This window comes from Puma concolor, chromosome A2 (assembly GCF_028749965.1).
Source record: "Puma concolor isolate L17-30 chromosome A2, mPumCon1.1.hap2, whole genome shotgun sequence".
Lineage (NCBI taxonomy): Eukaryota > Metazoa > Chordata > Mammalia > Carnivora > Felidae > Puma > Puma concolor.
Window position 1 is genome coordinate 93,754,969 of NC_141668.1, and position 20,498 is coordinate 93,775,466.

The 20,498-nt window shown below is 42.1% G+C and overlaps 1 protein-coding gene across 21 annotated transcripts in view; it reads right to left on the minus strand.

The window, feature by feature from the left end:
• Positions 1-5,951: 5,951 nt before the first annotated feature.
• The window catches only part of NRCAM (neuronal cell adhesion molecule), a 288,233-nt gene continuing 273,686 nt past the window's right edge, over positions 5,952-20,498 (minus strand). For 19 of the 21 annotated variants that reach the window (XM_086696976.1, XM_086696975.1, XM_086696974.1 and 16 more), the window contains 3 exons: positions 19,135-19,266; positions 18,250-18,328; positions 5,952-8,342 (listed from right to left, as the gene is read on the minus strand). In XM_086696976.1, the coding sequence (XP_086553102.1) occupies positions 8,105-8,342; positions 18,250-18,328; positions 19,135-19,266 (449 nt within the window). In that variant the 3' untranslated portion in view covers positions 5,952-8,104. Of the gene's footprint in view, positions 8,343-8,385; positions 8,600-15,083; positions 15,146-18,249; positions 18,329-19,134; positions 19,267-20,498 lie in introns of those variants that run through there. The other 2 variants (XR_015248105.1, XM_086696973.1) reach the window with 2 other exon arrangements.

Below are 20,498 nucleotides of genomic sequence, written 5' to 3' on the forward strand. Positions count from 1 at the left end.
CATCAACACCATCCAGTTTTAGAACATTTCCGTTATTCCTGTAAGATCCTTCCTGCCAATCCATAGTTAATCCTTGCTCCCATTCCCAGTACCAGACAACCATTGGTCTGCTTTCTGTCTTTATCAGTTTGCCTTTCTGGACATTTCAAGTAAATGGAATCATGCAGCATGAAGCCCTTTGTGATCAAGTTCTTTAATTTAGCATAACATGATGAAGCGTCCTCCGTGTTGTAGCATGTATTATTAGTGCTTAAAAAAATACCAAATAGTATTTCATTTAATTGTATGGATGTACCATTCAACTGCATGGATAGACCACATTTTGTTTATTCATCAGTTCACGGACATTTGGGTTACTTTTTGGCTATGCTGATTAATGCTTCCGTGAATGTTCATGTACAGGTCTCAGTGTGGACACATTTGTTCATTTCTTTTGATATCTACCTATGAGTGGCATCTTGGGTCATATGATAAATTTGTATTTAACGTTTTAAGAAACTGCCAAAACTTTTCCAATGTGGCCGTACCATTTTGTATTCCCACCAGCAAATATGGCGTCCATTTTCCTTAGATTTTTTTTTTTTTTTTAACGAGAGGAATACAAGAGAATTTGAGATCAACCTGTGCGTAGCAATGTATTCTAAATACTGTTCATTAAGTACCTTAAGTGCATACACAAAGAGGTGGCAACACATTGTTTCCTTACACTGCTTTCGGTCTTGGCTCTACATTAGAATCTGGGGAGGTTAAAAAAATCTTGCTGTCATTGAGGCTACATCTCAATGACAACAGAGAAAAGAGGGGGTGGCTGGGCGGGAGGGCAGTGGGACTTGAAAGCTCCCCGCGGGATTCCAATGTGCAGGCCCAGTCCCTCTGATTAAAAAAGAGAGAGAGAGAGAGAGAGAGAGAAAACAAAAAAAGATTGAGTCGTTCACTGAGATAATAGTTGAATAGTTGCAGCTGAAGAAAGACCGTCCGCAGGACAAACTGAGCGAGATGGGGGAAGTTCGATGGCTCTCTAACAACAAAGGATGCGCTCTCTGGCAAATAGTCGCTTCTATAATCCTCCAACTGGTGTTATTTCAACTTTTTTCAGCCTTTTGGCCATGGAGGAGAGTAGATGGCAGCGGAAGGTGGTGTATGGTGGGGAATCAAAGGTGTCGAAGTCTGTTGGTTCTAGATGGGAGAGACTTGGAATGTGTTGAAGTCACAACAGAGGGTCCAGGTGAGCAGGAGAAGAGAAAAGAGCAGGGAAGGGGGGAGGTCCGCAGACCCAGGTAGAAGCCTGGTCTTAGGAGGCAGGGAAGGATGCTTCCTCTATTTTAATAGGAGAGAGAGGACAGGAGAGCATTGAGGCAGGAAGAGAGCATTTGCTGGCAGGAAGATGAGGCTATTCCCATCTCTGCTTGTTTTCTTTTCTCAGTGAATTGTGATGGGAGGTCACCTTGCAGACAGTTGTGAGAGAAGAGAGGATTCATTTTCAGAAATACAAAACAAAAGCTGCTCCCCCCACAACGGAGTCCCAAACCCGTAGACACTTCACTTCCTGCTTCTTCCCCTCTGTTATGCTCGCGGGCTTTGCGGTGAGCCTGCGTCAAACAACAAAGGGAAGAGGGACTGAAAGTCTCTCTGTCACCTCAGGGAACGTACATTTGTTCCAATCAGACTACTCGTTGCCTTACATGGGCATAGGCGGCATCTGGGTAAGGCTGTAACCTCTGTCGTACTCAGCCAATGAGGAATCAGGGGAGGGAGTTGCACGCTAGGAAATAAATTGTCTGCTGTGACTGCCCTGAGTGTGCCTGTCCATCACACACCCACTCTTGCAAGAACGTTGATTAAAGGCTCGCTTCACTGTGCTCCGAGTCTCTGTGTCTCTCCTTCGACTGGGTCGGTGGGCTTATGTCTCACAGAGTGATGTGTGAGGCTGGGTGGGGAGAGTGGAAAAGATTTGAAATGGTCCTCGCTGAATGTCAGAATAGAAGTTCACCTGAGAAAAATTAGGTCTACGGGGCAGGATGGAGAGCGTGACCACTGAAGAACCTTCTGTCATGACAAGGACACTAACATCTATTCTATTTCTCAGCCCCTGGGGGCGGGCAGGAAAAAGCAGGCAGCAGACTTGGTCTGGAGAAACATGGCACCTCCACATGTATTTAGAAAAGACAGAAGGGCAAAGAGCTTTGGGGTAAAGCAGGGGTGTTTCAAAAAGAATGGGCCTTAAAATCCATGCTGGAAAAGAAATAGAGAAAGAATAAACTGAGAGACTGAAAGGAGAGGGACACTGGGTTTGGGGAGACGTTGTGGGCAGGAGTGGGGTGTGTAGATTATGTGATTATGCAGGTAGAGATGCCAAGGGACTGAGCCCAGGGACAAGTGGACTGTCCACGTGGGTAATGGCAGATCTCTGTGTCTGTTTCCTCCCCTTCCACTCACTCCCCACCTCAACCTGACTACCCAACAGATGACCTGACAGAGACTACCCGACATCATTTACTAATGGCTCAGATGACCCCCATGCCTTCAAATCCAAAAAGTGTTTCCCAATCCTCATAATCGCTTGATTTTTCAGCATTATGGGACACTGTTCTTGAAATGGTCTCTCTCACTGGGTCCAAGATGACACCCTCTCATTTCTTCCCAGCTTTTCTGGCTCCTGCTCACTGGTCTGCTTTAGAGGCCCATCTGCCTCCTCCTGTCCCTTACATCTGGGAGTTTCTTTGTAGGGTGCAATCTTCAGCCTTCTTGCATATATTCCCTCTCTAGGAAATCTCCTCCCCTGCCTCATGGCTTCGATTACTATTCCTCATCTTAGAAGCTTCTTTTAAGCCTTAAGCCCATACATCCAATTTCTTCTAGTCCTTTCCACTTGGATATCTCAGAGGCGTTTCAAACACATTTATTAACTTGAACTCCTGACCTAGCTCCAAGCCTGGTTCTTTCCTGATGTTCCCACCTCAGTGAACTTCACGTCTGGTTAGACAAGTCAGAAATTAAAAAGCAATCTCGGATACCTCCCCTTTCCTCAACCTCGCACATCGAATCTCTTGCTCCCATCAATTTTCTTCCCTTTTAAAAAATGTTTATTTTTGAGAGAGAGCATGAACTGGGGAGGAGTAGAGAGAGGGGGCACAAAGGATCTGAAGTGGGCTCTGTGATGACAGCAGACAGCCTGATGCAGGACTCAAACTCACAAACCACAAGGTCGTGACCTGAACTGAAGTCAGATGCTTAACCAATGGAGCCATCCGGGTGTCCCCCATCAATTTTCTTCCTAAATAGCTTTAGGACCCACCCACTTCTTTCCATCTCCAGTGGGATGATCCTGGATCCAAGTCCGCAACTTGATGTCTACACTACTGCGAAGCGTCCCAGTGGCTTATCAATTTCTGGCTCTCATCCTCCAGCCCATTCCTCACACTACATCTCATGAATTAGGCCTCCTCCCCCACTACAATCTAATCATACAACCCTTTACTTCAACCCCTTCAATTACTCCACGCTTTCCACCGCTCCTTGAATAAATACAAAAACCTGTCCCGTGGTCCTCGGGACCCAGCTTGGCCTGAGTCCTGCATGCATTCCAGGCAACGCTGGTCTTTGTTTTACAGCAATGTGTCCTGACTTCTCCTCCTTGATTCTTCCAGTGCCCAGCTCCCATACCTTAGGGGAGACTTCCCAACTGCTCCCCACCAGTCAGCCCCTCCATCGCTTGCTCTCATGGAACTTGTGCTTTCTCTTCAGGGCGCTCCTCTTGATTTGGAATTACACATTCATTTGGGTGGTTATTTGATCAGTGTCTGTCTTCTCACACCAGACTCCAGGCGCTGTGAGGGCAGGAACCACAATCCGGTTTTGCTCGTCTTGTACCTTCCCTACTTAGCAAAATATCTTGTACCTTCCCTACTTAGCAAAATTTAGTAGTAGGTGCTAAAATTTTTTTTGGGGGGGGCGGGGAGGAGAGGTTAATTGGGAGCCACAGGATTCAAACAGAAAAGGATACTGGAAATCATCTGCTTTCTGTCATTTTAAAGTTGGAGAAACAGAGGCCTCGAGAGGTGGGAGATGGTGGGGAGGGGGTTGTTTACTTATGCATGGTCACAGTTGATGGCAGAGTTGGAATGTGTCAATCCTGGTCTCTTTCTATCTCAACCTGAAAACTGTTTATTTACTATAAATACTCTGGTAGTATTCTCTCCCTCTTCTGCCTTTTTTTTTTTTTTTTTTAAGTGAGAAATAAAAACTATCCTTAAACTATATCTTTTGTGCAATCCAATCAGAACATATCCATCCATTCATGGCAGACAAAATGGCACACTCTCGCGGAACAGGCGAAACCATTTTTAGAACACGCCCCCGTCCTCACCCCCACCAGCATGTGGCAGTGATGGGGTGCCTCATGGGAGCCAGGGGGCACGCTCCTCCTCTTCCTCCCCCCTGCTGATCGGCCACCCAGCCACGGCTGCAAACGATAAGAGGAAGAAGATTAATAAGACTCACAGCGACACAGATTAACTTCCTGGAAGTTGTGAGCTCCTCGGAGAACATTGCAAATCTCATGTTTTCCGGCTGCAGCAGGCATCATGGCTTGTGCTGTATCTCCAGAGGCTTCATTTTCCAGCAGTTTCTTTTGCACTGAATAAAGCAAGGGGGCCCTCTGGTGGTCATTTGTAGAACGATCTCGTGACAGGGAGAAATCTGCTTAGTTTGGATGCGACTTCTTAGTTTGCATTTCTCTCCCTTGCCTCCACAAGGCATTTCCAGAAACAGGCATTAAAAGTAAGTCAGGGGGCACCTGGGTGGCCCAGTTGGTTGAGCGTCTGACTCTTGACTCTTGATCTTGGCTCAGGTCATTGTCTCGAGGTTCTTGGGTTCAAGCCCCACACTGGCCTGTGTGCTGATGGTGTGGAGCCTGCTTGGGGTTCTCTCTCTCTCTCTCTCTCTGCCCCCTTACGTTCTCTCTCTTCCTCTCTCAAAATAAACACAATAAAAAAATAAAAATAAAAAGTAAAAGTAAATCAGGGCCATTATAAAGTGTCGGAACAGGAAGGCATCAATGGACCACTTTTGTGGTCAGGCTTTCACAGGCCAGCCCCTCCTTGCTACGCAGCTGTGACTGGTGATGTGGCCTGCAGGTGTGGACTGGAAATCTGGCCCATGTGTGGACGGGAGGTCCCAATCTGGTGTTCAGAGGGAACGCTCTTAGAAATGCTAAGATCTATATAGCATTTTACAGCCCACTTGTATAATGTGTTGTTATCCAAGAGTGACTATAGGGAGGGGCGGCTCTGTGCCAGCAGGCTCGTGTCTGGAAAGGCGGGACCAGGGACAGGTGAATAAGGACAGGCGGTGGAACAGAGGAACAAACCGGGCCTTGGCTATTTGCCGAGCTGGGCAGGTTGGAGACAAGGAGAACAGCGGGGGCTGGAGAGAAGGGAGTAGATGACATACCCGTACGACTTGTAAATGCACAGACCACCTCACCAAGAGGGAGAGGTGAAGGAACCCAAGTGGCCCATGAGGATGGTGGAGGTCCAGGCACGCGGAAGACAGGCTGACGGCGGGCACCGGGGAACCTGGCCCGTGGAAGTCGGGCCTCAGGAGAGGAAGCAGCACCCGAGTTCTCAGACTCTCCACCCGCTTTCCATTCAAATTCTGTCCGGCACGCCCCTATTTTATTAGCTCCGTTTTATACCGTGTTTGGTTTTGTGTTTCATTTTCTGTGCCTATAACGGCCTTTCAAAAGTAAAAATAAAAATCTGCACTCTTTTAAAACATTAGGAAATACATGGTTGCAAAAGTTAAAGATCACAAAGAGATCAAGACTGTTTAATAGTGATTTTTGGTTTTTTTTGATGGAAATCCAGTCACATCCGCCTGTACCGTTACACAGACCGCTACCTGCACTTTCACACTCCACGAAGAACATGACTGATTACAAAAGAGAGAGGGACTTTTAAAACCACACTTAATCTTTAATACAAAATCCGTTGCCCTATTACAGAAGTGACCCCTTCCTTCATGCACAGATAAATTTCGCGCCTACCATGATGGGAGAGTAAAAACTGTACTTGTAATGCCTCCCTCCCCCTCCCAGACATCGGCAAATGTAAAGTAACTTTTATCTTTGTGCTCTCTGATGCCAAGGCAAGCCTGGTTTGTCTTTCTGTATTTCCATTAGAACGGCTGGTCTGTGAGAAGCGAACATGGAGGCGTGGGATTATGTAGGACCATCTTTACCTGGGATTACTTCAAATTGTGCTTTACCTATAAACAGCAAAGGTGCCGGAAATAGGCCTACTGAGCCCCACAGGCAAAGCTCTGAAGATTTCTAGAAACTTGCTGTCAATATGTAGCATAGATCACTATTTCAGTTTCACAGCAAAAAGGGAAAATAAAAACCCACAAGGTATTTAAGTAAATGCTTTCCAATCCCATGCACTGTATTAATTAGCTAACTTCTTATACAGTACAACATCAACATGGGTTGCAGGTTTATTTGTCTGTAACACCTCTATGCATATAGCATCTACACTTTAGGTATATTTACAAATTCAACAAAATATCTACATATAAAAAGCTTCACTTAAAATTAAACTTGATGCAAGTTATGAGAAACCAATTTATTGGCAAATGAAACGGAGCATTCCTTCAACCATAGGTTGTTAGAGGACTTCATATTTGGAGGTAAACCATTTGAGAGATCTCGTTTATGGATACGGTACAATGGGTATGTTGATGTCTGAAACTGCGGGTGGAATCCCTTTGACTGTTGGCCTCGTTAGCACGTGTCAGATTTCTGAGATTCGGAAATGTGTCCTAGCAATTTGCATACACGTTGTTTAATGCTGCAGAGAGTTTCAAAAGTTGCCCCCTACGTAAAGGCCCGGAGAATAACATTCCTGTTGGCATACTGTCCTATGCTTCTGGTGTGGGGATAGCTTATGTTTTACAAAAATTCTCTACCCAACTGACAGCCTTCTGACCGAACTGACTTTAACAGAAACCATAAAAGACCGCCGAATCGTCATGTGCTCCAGTTGGTGCTAAAGCTTTTTCTGTCTGTACAGACGGGGAAATGCTCCTTAAAATAAACTGTCTTATTCATCTCATTTTCACCTCTCCTTTCTTTCAGCATTGCGGTTTTCATGGTCTCTGCTTTGGAAAAGTTACTTTTGGACACTGACAGTAAGCTGGGACTCCGAGGCGACCGTCCCGGCGGAGAAAGAAGGCAGCGTGTTATGGAATGCTTGTTGTCTGAAGGCACTGTACGTGTCTCTTGCCCTGTGCTTTCTGGAGTCATTTTTGAAACTTAAGTGGAGTGATTCGTTTTTGATTCTTTCAGCCTGGCCTAAGTGCCAAAATGCATTGCAATACACATTGCTTATGCCTAAAAACAACTGAACGCGGAGATGAATGTAAAAAGTAGAACACTGTACTGCTGTAACACCCGGAGGGTTAAGAAGGCTAGGAAGTAACAGGAGCGAAGGCCGGTAACAGAGTCTCAGCAAAGCATCAGCAAATGCGACTGTCACAATTAACTCATTTAGCAAGTATATACTGTACATCCTGTTGCTAACAGTCTCCCAAAAAGACTAGACAGCTAGACACAGAGTCACCAATTTCACAACAATGTCCACAAAGACATTGAAGTTCTAGAGAATACTACAGTTACACTCTTGACAATGAAAACGGAATTCATATTTCGGGGTTCGGCCGATGATAGGATAGACCGAGTCTCCAACTATGTTTTAATAACATACACAGGTGTTCCTTTAAGTGTGTAGCATTATTTCATGCATCATATTGAACTGTGTCCTGAAGAGGAAGTAACACGATCCGTTGATGAGGCTGTGTTATTTTGATCAGTTCTGCGGAAACCAAGGATGCCTATTTTGAGTGACAAAGGATGCACTTTGCACTGCAGTTCACATTAACAAATCATCTGACGGAGTCGCATTCTTGTTTTAGCTATTCTCATAATATTAACACACGGCAGAACACGCACTGTCTGCCCCTGAGTTCATAGTATGAGAAGGCAGACAAACAAGTGCTTAGGATGAACATTCTAGAGAAATGGGATAATTGGCAAAGGGCTTGTGGGTTAAACAAAGGAATTCATGGCATTGACAGGAGAAGGTGCCTCTGAGCTTTCGTTTCCTTCGGCGGGTTCTTTCTCCTTCTTACCGCTGTATTGTCCAATAAAGGAGCCGTCCTCATTGAACTGGCCGTTCACCCCCTCTCCGTAGTCAACTAGGCTATCGTCGCTATCTTCTTTCTTCACCGTCCTGTCTGAAGGTGTTCGACTGCCCTTTTTCAAAGGCTTGTGGTCTTCTGCGTCACTGGAAGACAGAGAAAACATCTTCATCAGGATTGGCATTGAGGCGAAGTGCTTTGTTCTTACGGGTCATGCATGCAGGTTATGACAAAGCGCGCGGAGTCCTGAGCTTCTCAAGTCAAGTCTAATCGTCAGCTTGACTCCAATGACTGGGATGTGGTTGGGATGAAAATCAGGTGCAGCAATGGTTTAATCACAAAGCCTTCAGGAGGCGGATGGCTTCTCGCTGCGCATGTCAATGTCAATGATACATTCTCGCTCCTGATTTGGAAGCAGTTCAGAAACAGTCACAAGCATTAACAAAGGGAGAATGGAGAAAAGTTGAAAATCATCCCTATTTTGAATTCAAAGAAGTCAAAAGCTTATGGCAAGTAGAGTAGTTAGTAGGTTAAACTGTGTGAGATCTCTGAATTCCTTGGAGATGAATGGCGCATGATTTTGGTTAAGTGTGAAATATGAGGGTTTTCTCGTTTGTTTTTTTTTCTGAGCACGAGGAAGCAAAATCCTGCTTTTTGAATCATTTTGTTATCGAGTGCAGGCCAGACTTGTAAACTTTAACCTTACCTTTCAAGAGACCTATACATTCCATTAAAAGGATGCAGAAGAAACAAGTGAAAATAGCCTAAGAAGAAAAGCAAAATCCTTATACTGATAGTAAACAGTATTTTTTTTTTCTGTAAGAATTTTAGTTAATAGGTAAAGGTTGATTAATTTGGAGACAGACACAATTTCACTTCAAAGCATTACATTTGTACTATTACTGGCAGGTCAATATATTCCTAAGGAGTATGAGCGATTCAAAAAATGTCAAAGCAAACATTTGCTGTGCTCATTTATTTTATCTCAGTCTACTCTTCTCCCGGTGTCTTATGTAGCCTATCTGTGTTGGATGGGGATCTAAGGCTCATAATTTAAAACACATTATAGAACCCGATTTTTTTTTTTCTTACGTCTCTGTTAAATCCCTAAGCACAACATCTGGAAGTTGGAGAATAGGTTTTCGAACACCTGCCCATCCGGTCGTGTAATTAGGTACACACAGTGACTTACTCTTTAATAGGGAACAGTGGGTTTGGAAAAAAAAAAAAAAAAAGAAAGAAAAAGAAAGAAGGCCATGAGAGTATTTTGTTTCCTTTCCAGGAGCAAAAATGCAAGGCCAAAGAGGAGACATAAGCAATATTAGTAAAAATGAAGAGGCTTCAGGTCAAAAAGAGGCTGCCTCAGCTGTAGTATTTCACCCAGCAATTTTTGTGCTGCCCAAAAATCTGTGCCACAGCTTTACCGCCCACTCCGTCTCTGACAGTGACTTTTTTCTAGGCAAGATACAAACATCTCAAGAGGCACAAATATTCTGGCGGTTTGGCCAATAATGCCTACCGGGGTTTTCAGTCTTTCTCCAAGAAGCAGATCTCAAGACTGGAAACTTACACTTGCTTAACAGGACACAGGTGTCTGCTCTTGAAAATTAGCAGTTGCAACAAGACACAAGTTCTTGTCACACACTGAACCAACAGTATTATCCGCACTGCTAATCAACAACCGGGGAGGTATCACAGGACCTCGGGGTGGCCCGTGTTTGGGGCACTTCAGGGGAGAGAGCAGCTCGTCTCCGATCTACTGCGAGTAATAACGTGCACATCTGTAGTCATTAACCTCTAGGCTTTGTCTGAAGACTTCCTGTGAAACATTGCTCATGACTTGGTGAGGCACTTAAGTCCATTGGAGTGTTCAATAATAAGCAGGTCTTTGTCACCTGGATTCCAAGCTCTACTTCAGACAGCTAGTGTTCCAAGGATCACACTACGGTATTTCTTTGATCCAGCCACCTCTCCCCCCATTCAACCACTCATATATCTAATAAATATTTATTGAGTGCCTACACTGGTAATGTTCTAGTCCTTGGGGATATAGCAGCAAACAAAACAGACTAAAGCCCTGAATTCATTAAGCTTACTTCTACTAGGGGAAAACATGGAAAATAACGTATTGAAATATTGGTTACATAGTGTGTCAGAAGGTGATTAGTGCTATGGAAAACACGGAACTGAGGAAAGAGGATGAAAGGTGTCAGGGGAGGGTGTAGAGGTTGACGCTAAATAGGGTATCCAGGGAAGGCCTCATTAGAAGTGACAGCCGACCAAAGACTTAAAAGAGTTGAGGTAGGCAGGTGGATAGGTGGAGGGAGAGCCATTCTGGCAGGAGTAGCAAGCAGTGCAAATGCCCTGAGGCATCAGCTAGCCTGGTGCACTCTGGGAACCGGGAGGAGCTTGTGTGGCTGGTACCGAAGGAGACAGAGAGAGAGAGAGAGAGAGAGAAAGAGACAGACAGAGAGAGAAGAGCTAAAGTAGAAGGTGGCAGGGCTAGATCCGGGCCCTCCAGGGGACACTGGAAGGCTTCTGTCTTTAGCTCTGAGTGAGATGGAAAGCGATTGGGAGGTTTTCAACACATGAGTGACAAGAGCTGACTTAGGGTTTGAAGGATTACAGTCATCAGTGTTGGGAACAGCCTAGCCTGGAGGGCGGGCCTTGGTAACCTACAGCAAAATTGGGTCACGCCATTTCCTCTGTATTGTGTGTGGCTGCTTCTGCACTCCCCACAGCAGACATGTAGAGTTGCAGCTTCGACCCTGCGGCCTGTAAGATCTGAAATATTTACGAGTGGGGTCTTTACAGAAAACGTTTGCCGACCCCTGCTCAAGGTGGCCGAGGCGACTAGGGCAAAAACACAGGAGACTGGACTGTGAGCCTGGACAAGAGCGGAACACCGAGGCGGCAGAAAGTGGCTAGATAATGGACATATTTTGCAAGTAGCACCAAAAGGATTTCTGATGGATTGGATATGGAATAAGAGAGAAAAAGAGGACACCAGGATTTTCAGTTTGAGTAACAGAAAGGATCGAATTACCCTTACTGGGGAGTACGGCATGTTTGGGACGGAAGATCAGTGGTTCAGTTTTGGACATGTTAAGTTTGCTAGATCAGAGGAACCACTCCTTTAATGATTTTACGAATCTGGTATAACCTGATACCTAAAACCTACAAGAACACTTGGGGAAAGTGAAATTACAGGCTAATCTCATTCAGGAACAGAGATGTGAAAATCCCAAAGACATCAAGAGCAAATGGAATTCGGGAATCTACCGGAAGGATACCATATCATGACCAAGTTGGGTTTATTCCAGGGAATGGAAGTTTGTTTCAGCATTAAAACTTCAATTCATATAGTTTTCCATTTTCGCAGAAGAACAATATATTATGATCATTTCAGTAGATTCAGGAAGAGGTGTTTGGTAAAATTCAACACCCATTCACAATAAAAATGTCGATACTCTAGGAAGAGCAAGTATCTTGAATGTCCTGGGTATTTGCAAGACACTTAGTTTCACCATCTTTGATGGTGAGTGTTGACAATTTCTGTTTGGTATCAGAAATAGTAGGGATGCGTACTATTGTCACTTTTAACCAAAACTGCATTGAAAGTACTAAGTGATGTGCGGAGAAAAAGAAATGGAAGGTATACTATTACGAAGAAAGAAAACTGTCATTACTCATAACTGGTATGGTTACATGTATGTAAAACGTCCAAAAGAATATGCAGGCGGCCATTAGAATAAAAAGAGAGTTTGGTAATGTTGCTTAATACAATACCAGCATAAAAGTCCGTTTTATTCCCATGCTTGCAAATAATTGGAAAATGAAATTTAAAAGAACGATTCCAATTATATCACACAAATATGAAGTATATAAGAACAAATCCAACAAAAATGCTTTAAGTTCCCTATGAAGAAAATGAAAGTTTTATTGTTATTAAAGAAGAGCTAAATAAATGGAGGGATTTACCATAATGGTGGACAAGAAGACTCAAAGTATCGTTACATACGTTAACCCTCTTTATATTGGTCTTTAGATTCAATTTACTGCCAATAAAAACCCAGCAGGTTTCTCTGTGGATCTTGCTTGGCAAGCTGACTCTCAGCTGCATGTGTATAAATGAAAAGGCCAGGAATACCTAAAAAATTCTTGAAGAAGAATAACAAAGTTGGGGGACTTGACTTATCAGATATCAAGGCTTATTAAAAGTTATAGTACTAAGATAGTGTAGTTTTGGTGCAGGGACGGACAAATCAGTCAGTGGACTGTAACACAGGGCCCTGAAATAGTTGGGAGATCTTTTTGCTGGCTTTATTCCTACATCATATTTTTATGCTATCATAGCTGAGATCATTTTTCAGATCCTACTTTCCAACTGTTCGCTGGTATACAGAAATACAACTGACTTCACCCTAATTTTATGTCAGGCAACATCACTAAACTCTTTTTATTAATTGTAATATCTTCCTGCTGATTCATTTGGATTGTTACACAAACAGTCCCTATCAGTTATGAATAATGGCGAGCCAAGAAGGAGCTCCCTAGAAACATCCATTGCAACTTAATGATCATAGTGGATGAGAGAAAATCTATAGCAACATGGGCTGTGCTTGAAAGAAGAGAAGGAAAGGAGAGGAGTGCTCTATCCACAGAGTCTTTCTAGGAAAAGTGGTTCAAAGGCAGCTCAACATCTTCCTAAGACTGGTTTTTAAAAAGTGGTGTGATGGGGGCACGTGGACGGCTCAGTCGGTTGAGGGTCCAACTCTTGGTTTTGGCTCAGGTCATGATCTCACAGTTCGTGAGTTCAAGCCCCACACAGGGCTCTGTGTTGACAGAGTGGAGCCTGCTTGGGATTCTCTCTCCCTCTCTCTCCCTCTTCCTCTCACCTGCTCAAGTGCTCTCTTTCGCAAATAAACTCGAAAAAAAAAAAGTGGTGGGATGTAATGTCATACTTCAATTAGAATATGGCTAAATGGGGGAAAAATTGTACGAGGCACCAGAACAGTACTGGCACGTGATTTATGCCCCCAAAATATGAGTACTCATCTATCTGCTATCACATCTCCTCTCTCCATTCCAGGCCCCCACCTCAGAGAGATTTTTTTTTTCTTTCTAAGAAATACCTTGTGTAACACACACAACTCAGAAGTTTCCAGATGTGATGACTGTGAAAAGTTCTACGAAAGGGATACAACTCAGGTACAAGTCCGTGTTGAAGCACTGTATTAGTACTTGCTGCTTTTCAACTCAAAGATGAATTTTAAAAAAGTTTTTAAATTTTAAGTAGCCTCCACACCCAACATGGGGCTTGAACTCACAACCCCCAGATCTAGAGTCGCATGCTCTCCTGACTGAGCCAGCCAGGTGCCCCTCAAAGATGAATTTTATGGGGTGCCTGGGTGGCGCAGTTGGTTAAGCGTCCGACTTCAGCCAGGTCACGATCTCGCAGTCCGTGAGTTCGAGCCCCGCGTCAGGCTCTGGGCTGATGGCTCAGAGCCTGGAGCCTGCTTCCGATTCTGTGTCTCCCTCTCTCTCTGCCCCTCCCCCGTTCGTGCTCTGTCTCTCTCTGTCCCAAAAATAAATAAACGTTGAAAAAAAAATTTAAAAGATGAATTTTATAATGAAATAGTAAACAAACTGTTTTTGACATGATGTCAAGGGAATTGTCCCAAATGAGAGGAATTGGTTATGGGGGATGATTTAAAAGCCATATACTTATTTAGCTACACAGTAGTCAAAGCTTAAAAATATTCAACCACGTTTTATGAGAGATGTTAAGGACAGGAGGCATCAGATGTTAGTGAACTCTTAGCCTAGGACATCAAAGATTAAACAAATTTCAAAATATGTCATAAAATAGCCACAACATAGCACATGTAGCTACAGAATATATTTTTGATACTCATGGCCAAGAATGAAGATGGTTGAGCAGTGGAAAGAAAGGGTCACATCACAGCATCAAAACTCATCTGTGACACCGCTTCTTCTGGGAAGGCTTCTCACATTACCCTCCTTCCGTGCCACCCAGTTGGCCTTGGCTTCCCGCCCCTGCTCCCCGGTACCTGAGTTATATCCCTTTCATAGAACTTTTCCCACAGTGCTCAGATTGGTCTTTTACTTTCCCGTGTCCCTTGCTAGACTATAAGCTAGGGAGGTTAACATTCTATTGTTTTTACTATCCCCACAGCCTGGCATACAGTAGGCACTCAATAAATACTGGTTGAATGAAAGAATTCATTGTAAAATAAAAATAAAAGACAGGTGGGCATTTTAGAAAATTTCCCAGAATTCTAACATGGGGAAATTTTCATTCCTTCTTAATGAATTTCATGATGTCAGACAAAGCACTAGATTATATATTTTCTTCCTCTCTCTTTCCCTAGGAATGAATTTGAAGGAGTTGACCTTTGTTTCAGTAATACTTCAGGGTTATGCACACAGGAGGGACCCAAGGAATGTCTATTGAGTTAAAATTCAGCAACAACAGGTACATTTGTGATCATTCGGTTTCTCTTGTGGTCACGATCCTCCTACCGCCAAATCACACTGCCGTTAGATTGACCTTCGTGACCCAAACACTCCCTCTAAAAGTCCGTCACGATTTATACTGTTCACATACCAGTTTACGTTTGTGAGCAGAATACATTGGAAGCAGATAGCAAATCAAACATGACACACCTTCGTATCATTCAAGCCTTAGGAGCACGGGTTAGCATGCCTGCAACAGGATCATGTTTACTCGAATGGCAAGATCCCTGTGCAGACAGCCTCCATTTATGCTATGAATTCAAGTACCATGGCCATATGGTTTATGACCTAGGGTCATTCTGGTTTTTAAAGGAATGGATCTAGACAATTAAAAAAAAAATACTTACACGGTTGGTTGCATTGTTTCTCTGATTTTTCTATATGCTAGTAAGGATGCAGATCCTACTGTCTGTATAATTAAAGAAACAAACAAAGCAAGCTGCAGGCTTCCACCAGAGGGTAACTGCTTGGGGGTGGGAGTTGGAGTCAGGGCACAAGGTTACAGCTTATGGGGAAAAAAAAATCAAATTTGGCCATTGAAGTTCCATCCCTGTTTGCACTATGAAAAACCCTCTGGCTGAGAGCCCACCATGTCGAGGCTGTTTCAGCCTCACGCTGGAGAATGAGCAAATCATAAATGGAATTCATTTACATTTGGTAATAGCCCCTAATTTTGTCTGCGTCGGTGTGTGATCAGCGTATTAATTTGTTTTCAGAACGAAAAAGAATAAGAATCAATAAATAATACAAAGCTCAAAACTTCCAGAAGGTGCAAAACAGAGAAGGGACCCTGGTGATTTAGGAAGGAGAATGACACTTAAATGTATTATTTAAAAAAAAAAAAAGGTATCTGTTGGAATAAATAGTTGGAACTATTTTCATTAATTGTAACATCCAAAAAACTAAACGACTTTTTTTTTTTTTAAGTAGAAAAGAATCCAAAGGGAAAAAATTCTGAGGTAGTGTCAGGAAGTCACAGGATAAAGCCGTATCTGTAGCAAAGGGCAGCTGGGTATTTGGGAAAGTGATTTCACTTGTGGGCTTGTCCTTAAGGACTTTCAGTCTTGGTAAAAAAGAAAATGACTAAATTGTGTTTTCAGTTGAGACACCCGTCAGAACCTTCCCTTGGCATCTCCCACATCAGCGTAATTATATGTGTGACAAATGTTTTTGTCTTCACACACGAACCAACAGATTTGTGCTCAACAGGCCCAAAGAAAAGTCTTTCTCTTCTGAGAAACTCAAGGCATGTAAAAACGCTTCACAAACATATCACATGTGCATCAACACCATGACAAAGAAATATGATAAGTGTAAATGTAAAATAAAATGAATGTAAACACAGTGATAATGAGGCCAGTCACCAAATACTTGCCATGTACCGCTCTGGAACCCCAAATCATATTAAAAGTTGTGAGTAGACATCTCGTGGAGGAGGTTAGAAATCATGGAACTAGCAACCTTCGGTGATCATCTAATATTTGAACAACTGTATCATTTTACAGATGAAAGACATTGAGACCCAGACAAGTTAAGTGCCATACCTAAAGGAATCAAAGGTAATGGCTGAGTGGACAGTAAAACTAACAATTTCTTGATTCCAAGCTGGTTCTCATTCAACCTCGATTTCAATCACGTCTTGTTGGAGTAAGCAGCATGGTTGCCCTGAGAAAGTCACATGACATCAGACCGTGTAACCACGAGCTGACATTTGAGACCCACGAGGTGAGCAGTACATCGCCGGATTCACTTAAGCGTGATAATGTATGACAGGAATCCATCACCACGTGACGAATGTACGAGGTGCAAGGGTTTATTTCCAATTCATGCAAATGCGGAGTTGTTTCACGCTACCATAAAGATTTCGCTTCATCACAATAAGGGAGTGGTGTGCATAACTTGTGTAGAAATCTAGCCACAACAACTTTATCTAAAAAGAAGTTTCCTAGTAATCATCACCTCACCTGCTGTACAGGAAAAACATGTAGTAGAGTGAATGAAATCAGCTGGGATTGCAACTCATCCAAGATCAGACGTGGCTTTCCTAGGCTATGGCCATCTGCCGGCTGCCCTACCGTGTAGTGTGGAGTGGGCAGAGGTGGCCCGTGAGCTTTCCACAGACTGAGTCCCAGGGTCAACTGGTGACACCAAGACAACCCTCATTAGACATCTTTCTGTATCGTGAGATACAGACATTCTGAGAAGCTTTACGAATCATAATCATTTCTGTTGAAGAGAAGATCAGAGTGTATGAAGGCTTAGGTGCCGAGACACAAAGGCTAAACTTGCGACTGCATGGAAACTGGTACGAAACCAAATTTGTCCAAAAGACATGGTTTTTCTCAATCAGTTATCCTATTTTCGTATGCTTGGCATTATTCAGCCCCTCGGGATATTGACATGGAAATGCCAAAAATGAGCTCTAGAGATGGGTGGAAATTAGCACAATTTTCTATAAATGTCACCTGGCAATCATAATAGTGAAATATTTTGTTACCTAAAAGCCTTTTCTTCTGCCAAAAAAGGCTCAGTTTGGACTCAGTGCATATTTTAAAAAATATATAATTTATATATTTTTATATTTATTATTTTATATTTATATTAATTTATTATATTTTATGATATATAAATATGTTTATATAATATATATATTTTATAATCAAGAGCATCATAGAAGGAAAAAGCAAGGTGTAAAAAAGCATTTTATAAATAGAAGTGTTCTTTTGGGCCACCCAAATCCCAATTTTTTTAATGAATACATAGTTTCTGTTTTTAAACATTATTTTAAACTTAAAATAATCAATTAGCTCTTTTATCTCTTTTTAAAAAGGCAAGTAACTCTTAGGCAAGAATATCTTTAAAGAGTTTCTCTTCCTGTCTCTCTTTTTTCATTACTCAGCACATAGGCTATGTTAAAAATGAAGCCAAGCCAAGAATGTATTATCAGAGTTGTGTGAGTTAACACACAGGCTAGAGGGCTATGATATTCTTAATAATTTACAGCTTCTAAAACAACCTTATCATCCTTTTATGATTAATGGCCAGGGTATGTAGATATTTGTTTTGGAAAACAAGCATCAAATCCAGGAGTAGAAAGAGTGACACCAATTTTATAAATGTACTACTTAGAAAATGGCAGGTGTCGTATCCTGTGGAATGCAGGTCTTGTAGGGTCTTTATTGTTGTTTTAACTCTTATCCTAACACACCAGCTTTTCCTGGTTTGATCAGTACAGCAGCAATGCCTCTGGGAAAATATGGCAGAGTGGAAGACACTTCATTGTCAAACCTATGACCAAAATGGAAATTTATCTCTTGATGAAAAGTGGGAATATTTTCATCGTGAGGGATGCGTAAACATTTAGACATGGAAGTGTTTCTAAACTAATATTTGAGGAAAATATGAAAGGCCACAGAACCTGTTCCTGGCCGAATCCCGTCGGATGAGGTCTGTATGAGCAGACAGTCTGTGCAGGGAAGGGAAGGTGAAGGGAGTCTGCGAAGCAGTGCTCACCTGTATTCTCCAAAAGTGCCATCGTCTTCCTTCATAGGCTGGATTTCAGGATCAGCGTGAGCATCTTCCTTTTCCTTAACTAAAACATTTCAAAGCGATAATATTATCTATTGATTCTGCGTTTCCCTATTGAAAATTTTAAAGAGTGCACTCTCTGAGATGTGTGGCGGTGGAAAATGATTCTACACACAGCGGGATGTTATACAGCCAGATGTGTTATGTGGCCACACATATACTTTGCTGTTTTCGTCTCTCTGAGACAACCTAATAGAATGAACATTTGTTAACCTATAAAGTTGACTTCCTGTATGCATCTTACTGATGAAGGAATAAGTTTTAAGTTTCTGTGATTTCTCCCCTATTGGACTAATCTATTTATTTACAATAGTCAAGGTTACAAGTCATTTTAGCAAATCTTATTCTTTTGCAGATGTTTTGTTTTCTTGTCACTGACGGGGAAATGGCCAGGTAAATAGAAATTCATCAGAACCACTAAACTGAACAAAACATTAACGGGAGAGGAAAAGCAATGTTACACATCATGATATCAAGACTCAGTCCAGAAGACTTCCATGAACCTTCCCCTTCAGCCTGTTGGTTGTAGGTGCGACTTTAGCACCTATGACTTTTGTGTAGCCTACGGAAGCAGAATCACTAATATCTTCAGAGAACAGCTTAATTTATTCCACCAAACACCTTCTGATCCTTGACTATGTTTAGGCTCCCATTTAAAAAAAAAAAGGGATCAAAAATTGGACAGAACATCCAAATTTATGGCTCTGGGAAAATATACTTATTACTACCTACATATTTACTCTCATCATTTCATTTTAGTTTAGGATAATGATGCAGCACTATAAGGCAATTTTACTCTTTCTCTCTTACCTGGATATTTACCACCCTTGTTTCTTCTGATGAAGCAAACGATCAGCAAAATTAAGATGAGAAGAGCGACGGCACACATCAGACCAATGAACCAGCCCTGAGTCGCAATATCCACCTGTCGGCTTGCCATTGCTGGAAAACAAGTCAGTGGTGTCGGGGGGGAATGGGTTAAGGGGGAGATGAGAACGGGTGTAGTCTCTTGAAGCAAAAAACTACCATAGTATACGAGCTTTTATACATTTTACCGTGGCCCCACATTGCAATCTGTCAGTTATGATAAAGCAGGAGTTATATAAAAACTTTGAAAAATCTTCATGAATTAAAAAAATTCAAATAGCGGAATCTGAATGCTAATCCCATCAAATGCTAACGAATCCTGCTAAACATTGTGTTCACAGTTATTTTAACTACATATTCTCAATAGAAACATAGTCCCAAGCCAGTTTTTAATAGTACCGTCTATAGATAAATTGTACATTAAGTACAACGATAAGAACGGAAGACCGAGTTTTAAACAGAACAGAATGTATACATCTAATGGAGTATTTTTTCTTCAAAGGAACCACTTTTGGAGGCTAAAATATCATTGCAGTGATATTGTCATTTTCCAAAATGTTTTATAAATCTTCTTTTAAAACGGAAAGCTTTAACACACAAGAAACCTGTCTACATAAGATAACCAGCCTTATTATTTTATAGAACATCTCAATTTGCACCTAAAACATTCCTTAGATTTGTTATTTATCTCATTTACAAGAGTTGGTTCTAAAAGATTTTTGGAAATGTCTGAAAAACTCTGATTTACCCTCAAAGGATCGATGTTCAATATTCATTATTGTTTAGAATCTGTTTAAAAGCCTTTGAGAGGCATCTTGATCGGGGAAATCATTACTGGAATAAACGACCAGCTTAAAGAGAAAATACTCATTCACATGTATACATACTCTTTGTCTTCATCTATTCTGTTTGAGTCAATAAATGTGAAGCCCCTTATTCAACTAGTCACAGTATGCAAATATCCTAAGAAAAACACAGAATAATTAGCATTTCTGGTATTATTCAAAAGTGTCAATCAAACGGGACAAAGTGCAGCATCAATGGCCATTCAGACATGCCCGTGAGGATTTGTTTAAATAAATTGGTACGAAACTTTTTTTAAAGGCCTTTATTATTATTTTTTTTGACCATAATCAAAGTAAAAGGTTTTCTTCTTTTGATTCATAAGCATGCCTATACCATGCTTTCAATCTGATTGAGTTTATTTGAGTGCACTTAACGTGGTTGGGTTGGGCATATGTGATCTCTGGATGCAGAAACAAACATGGCTACACATATCCCAGGGTCAGCTCTCTGTTGCCAAAATA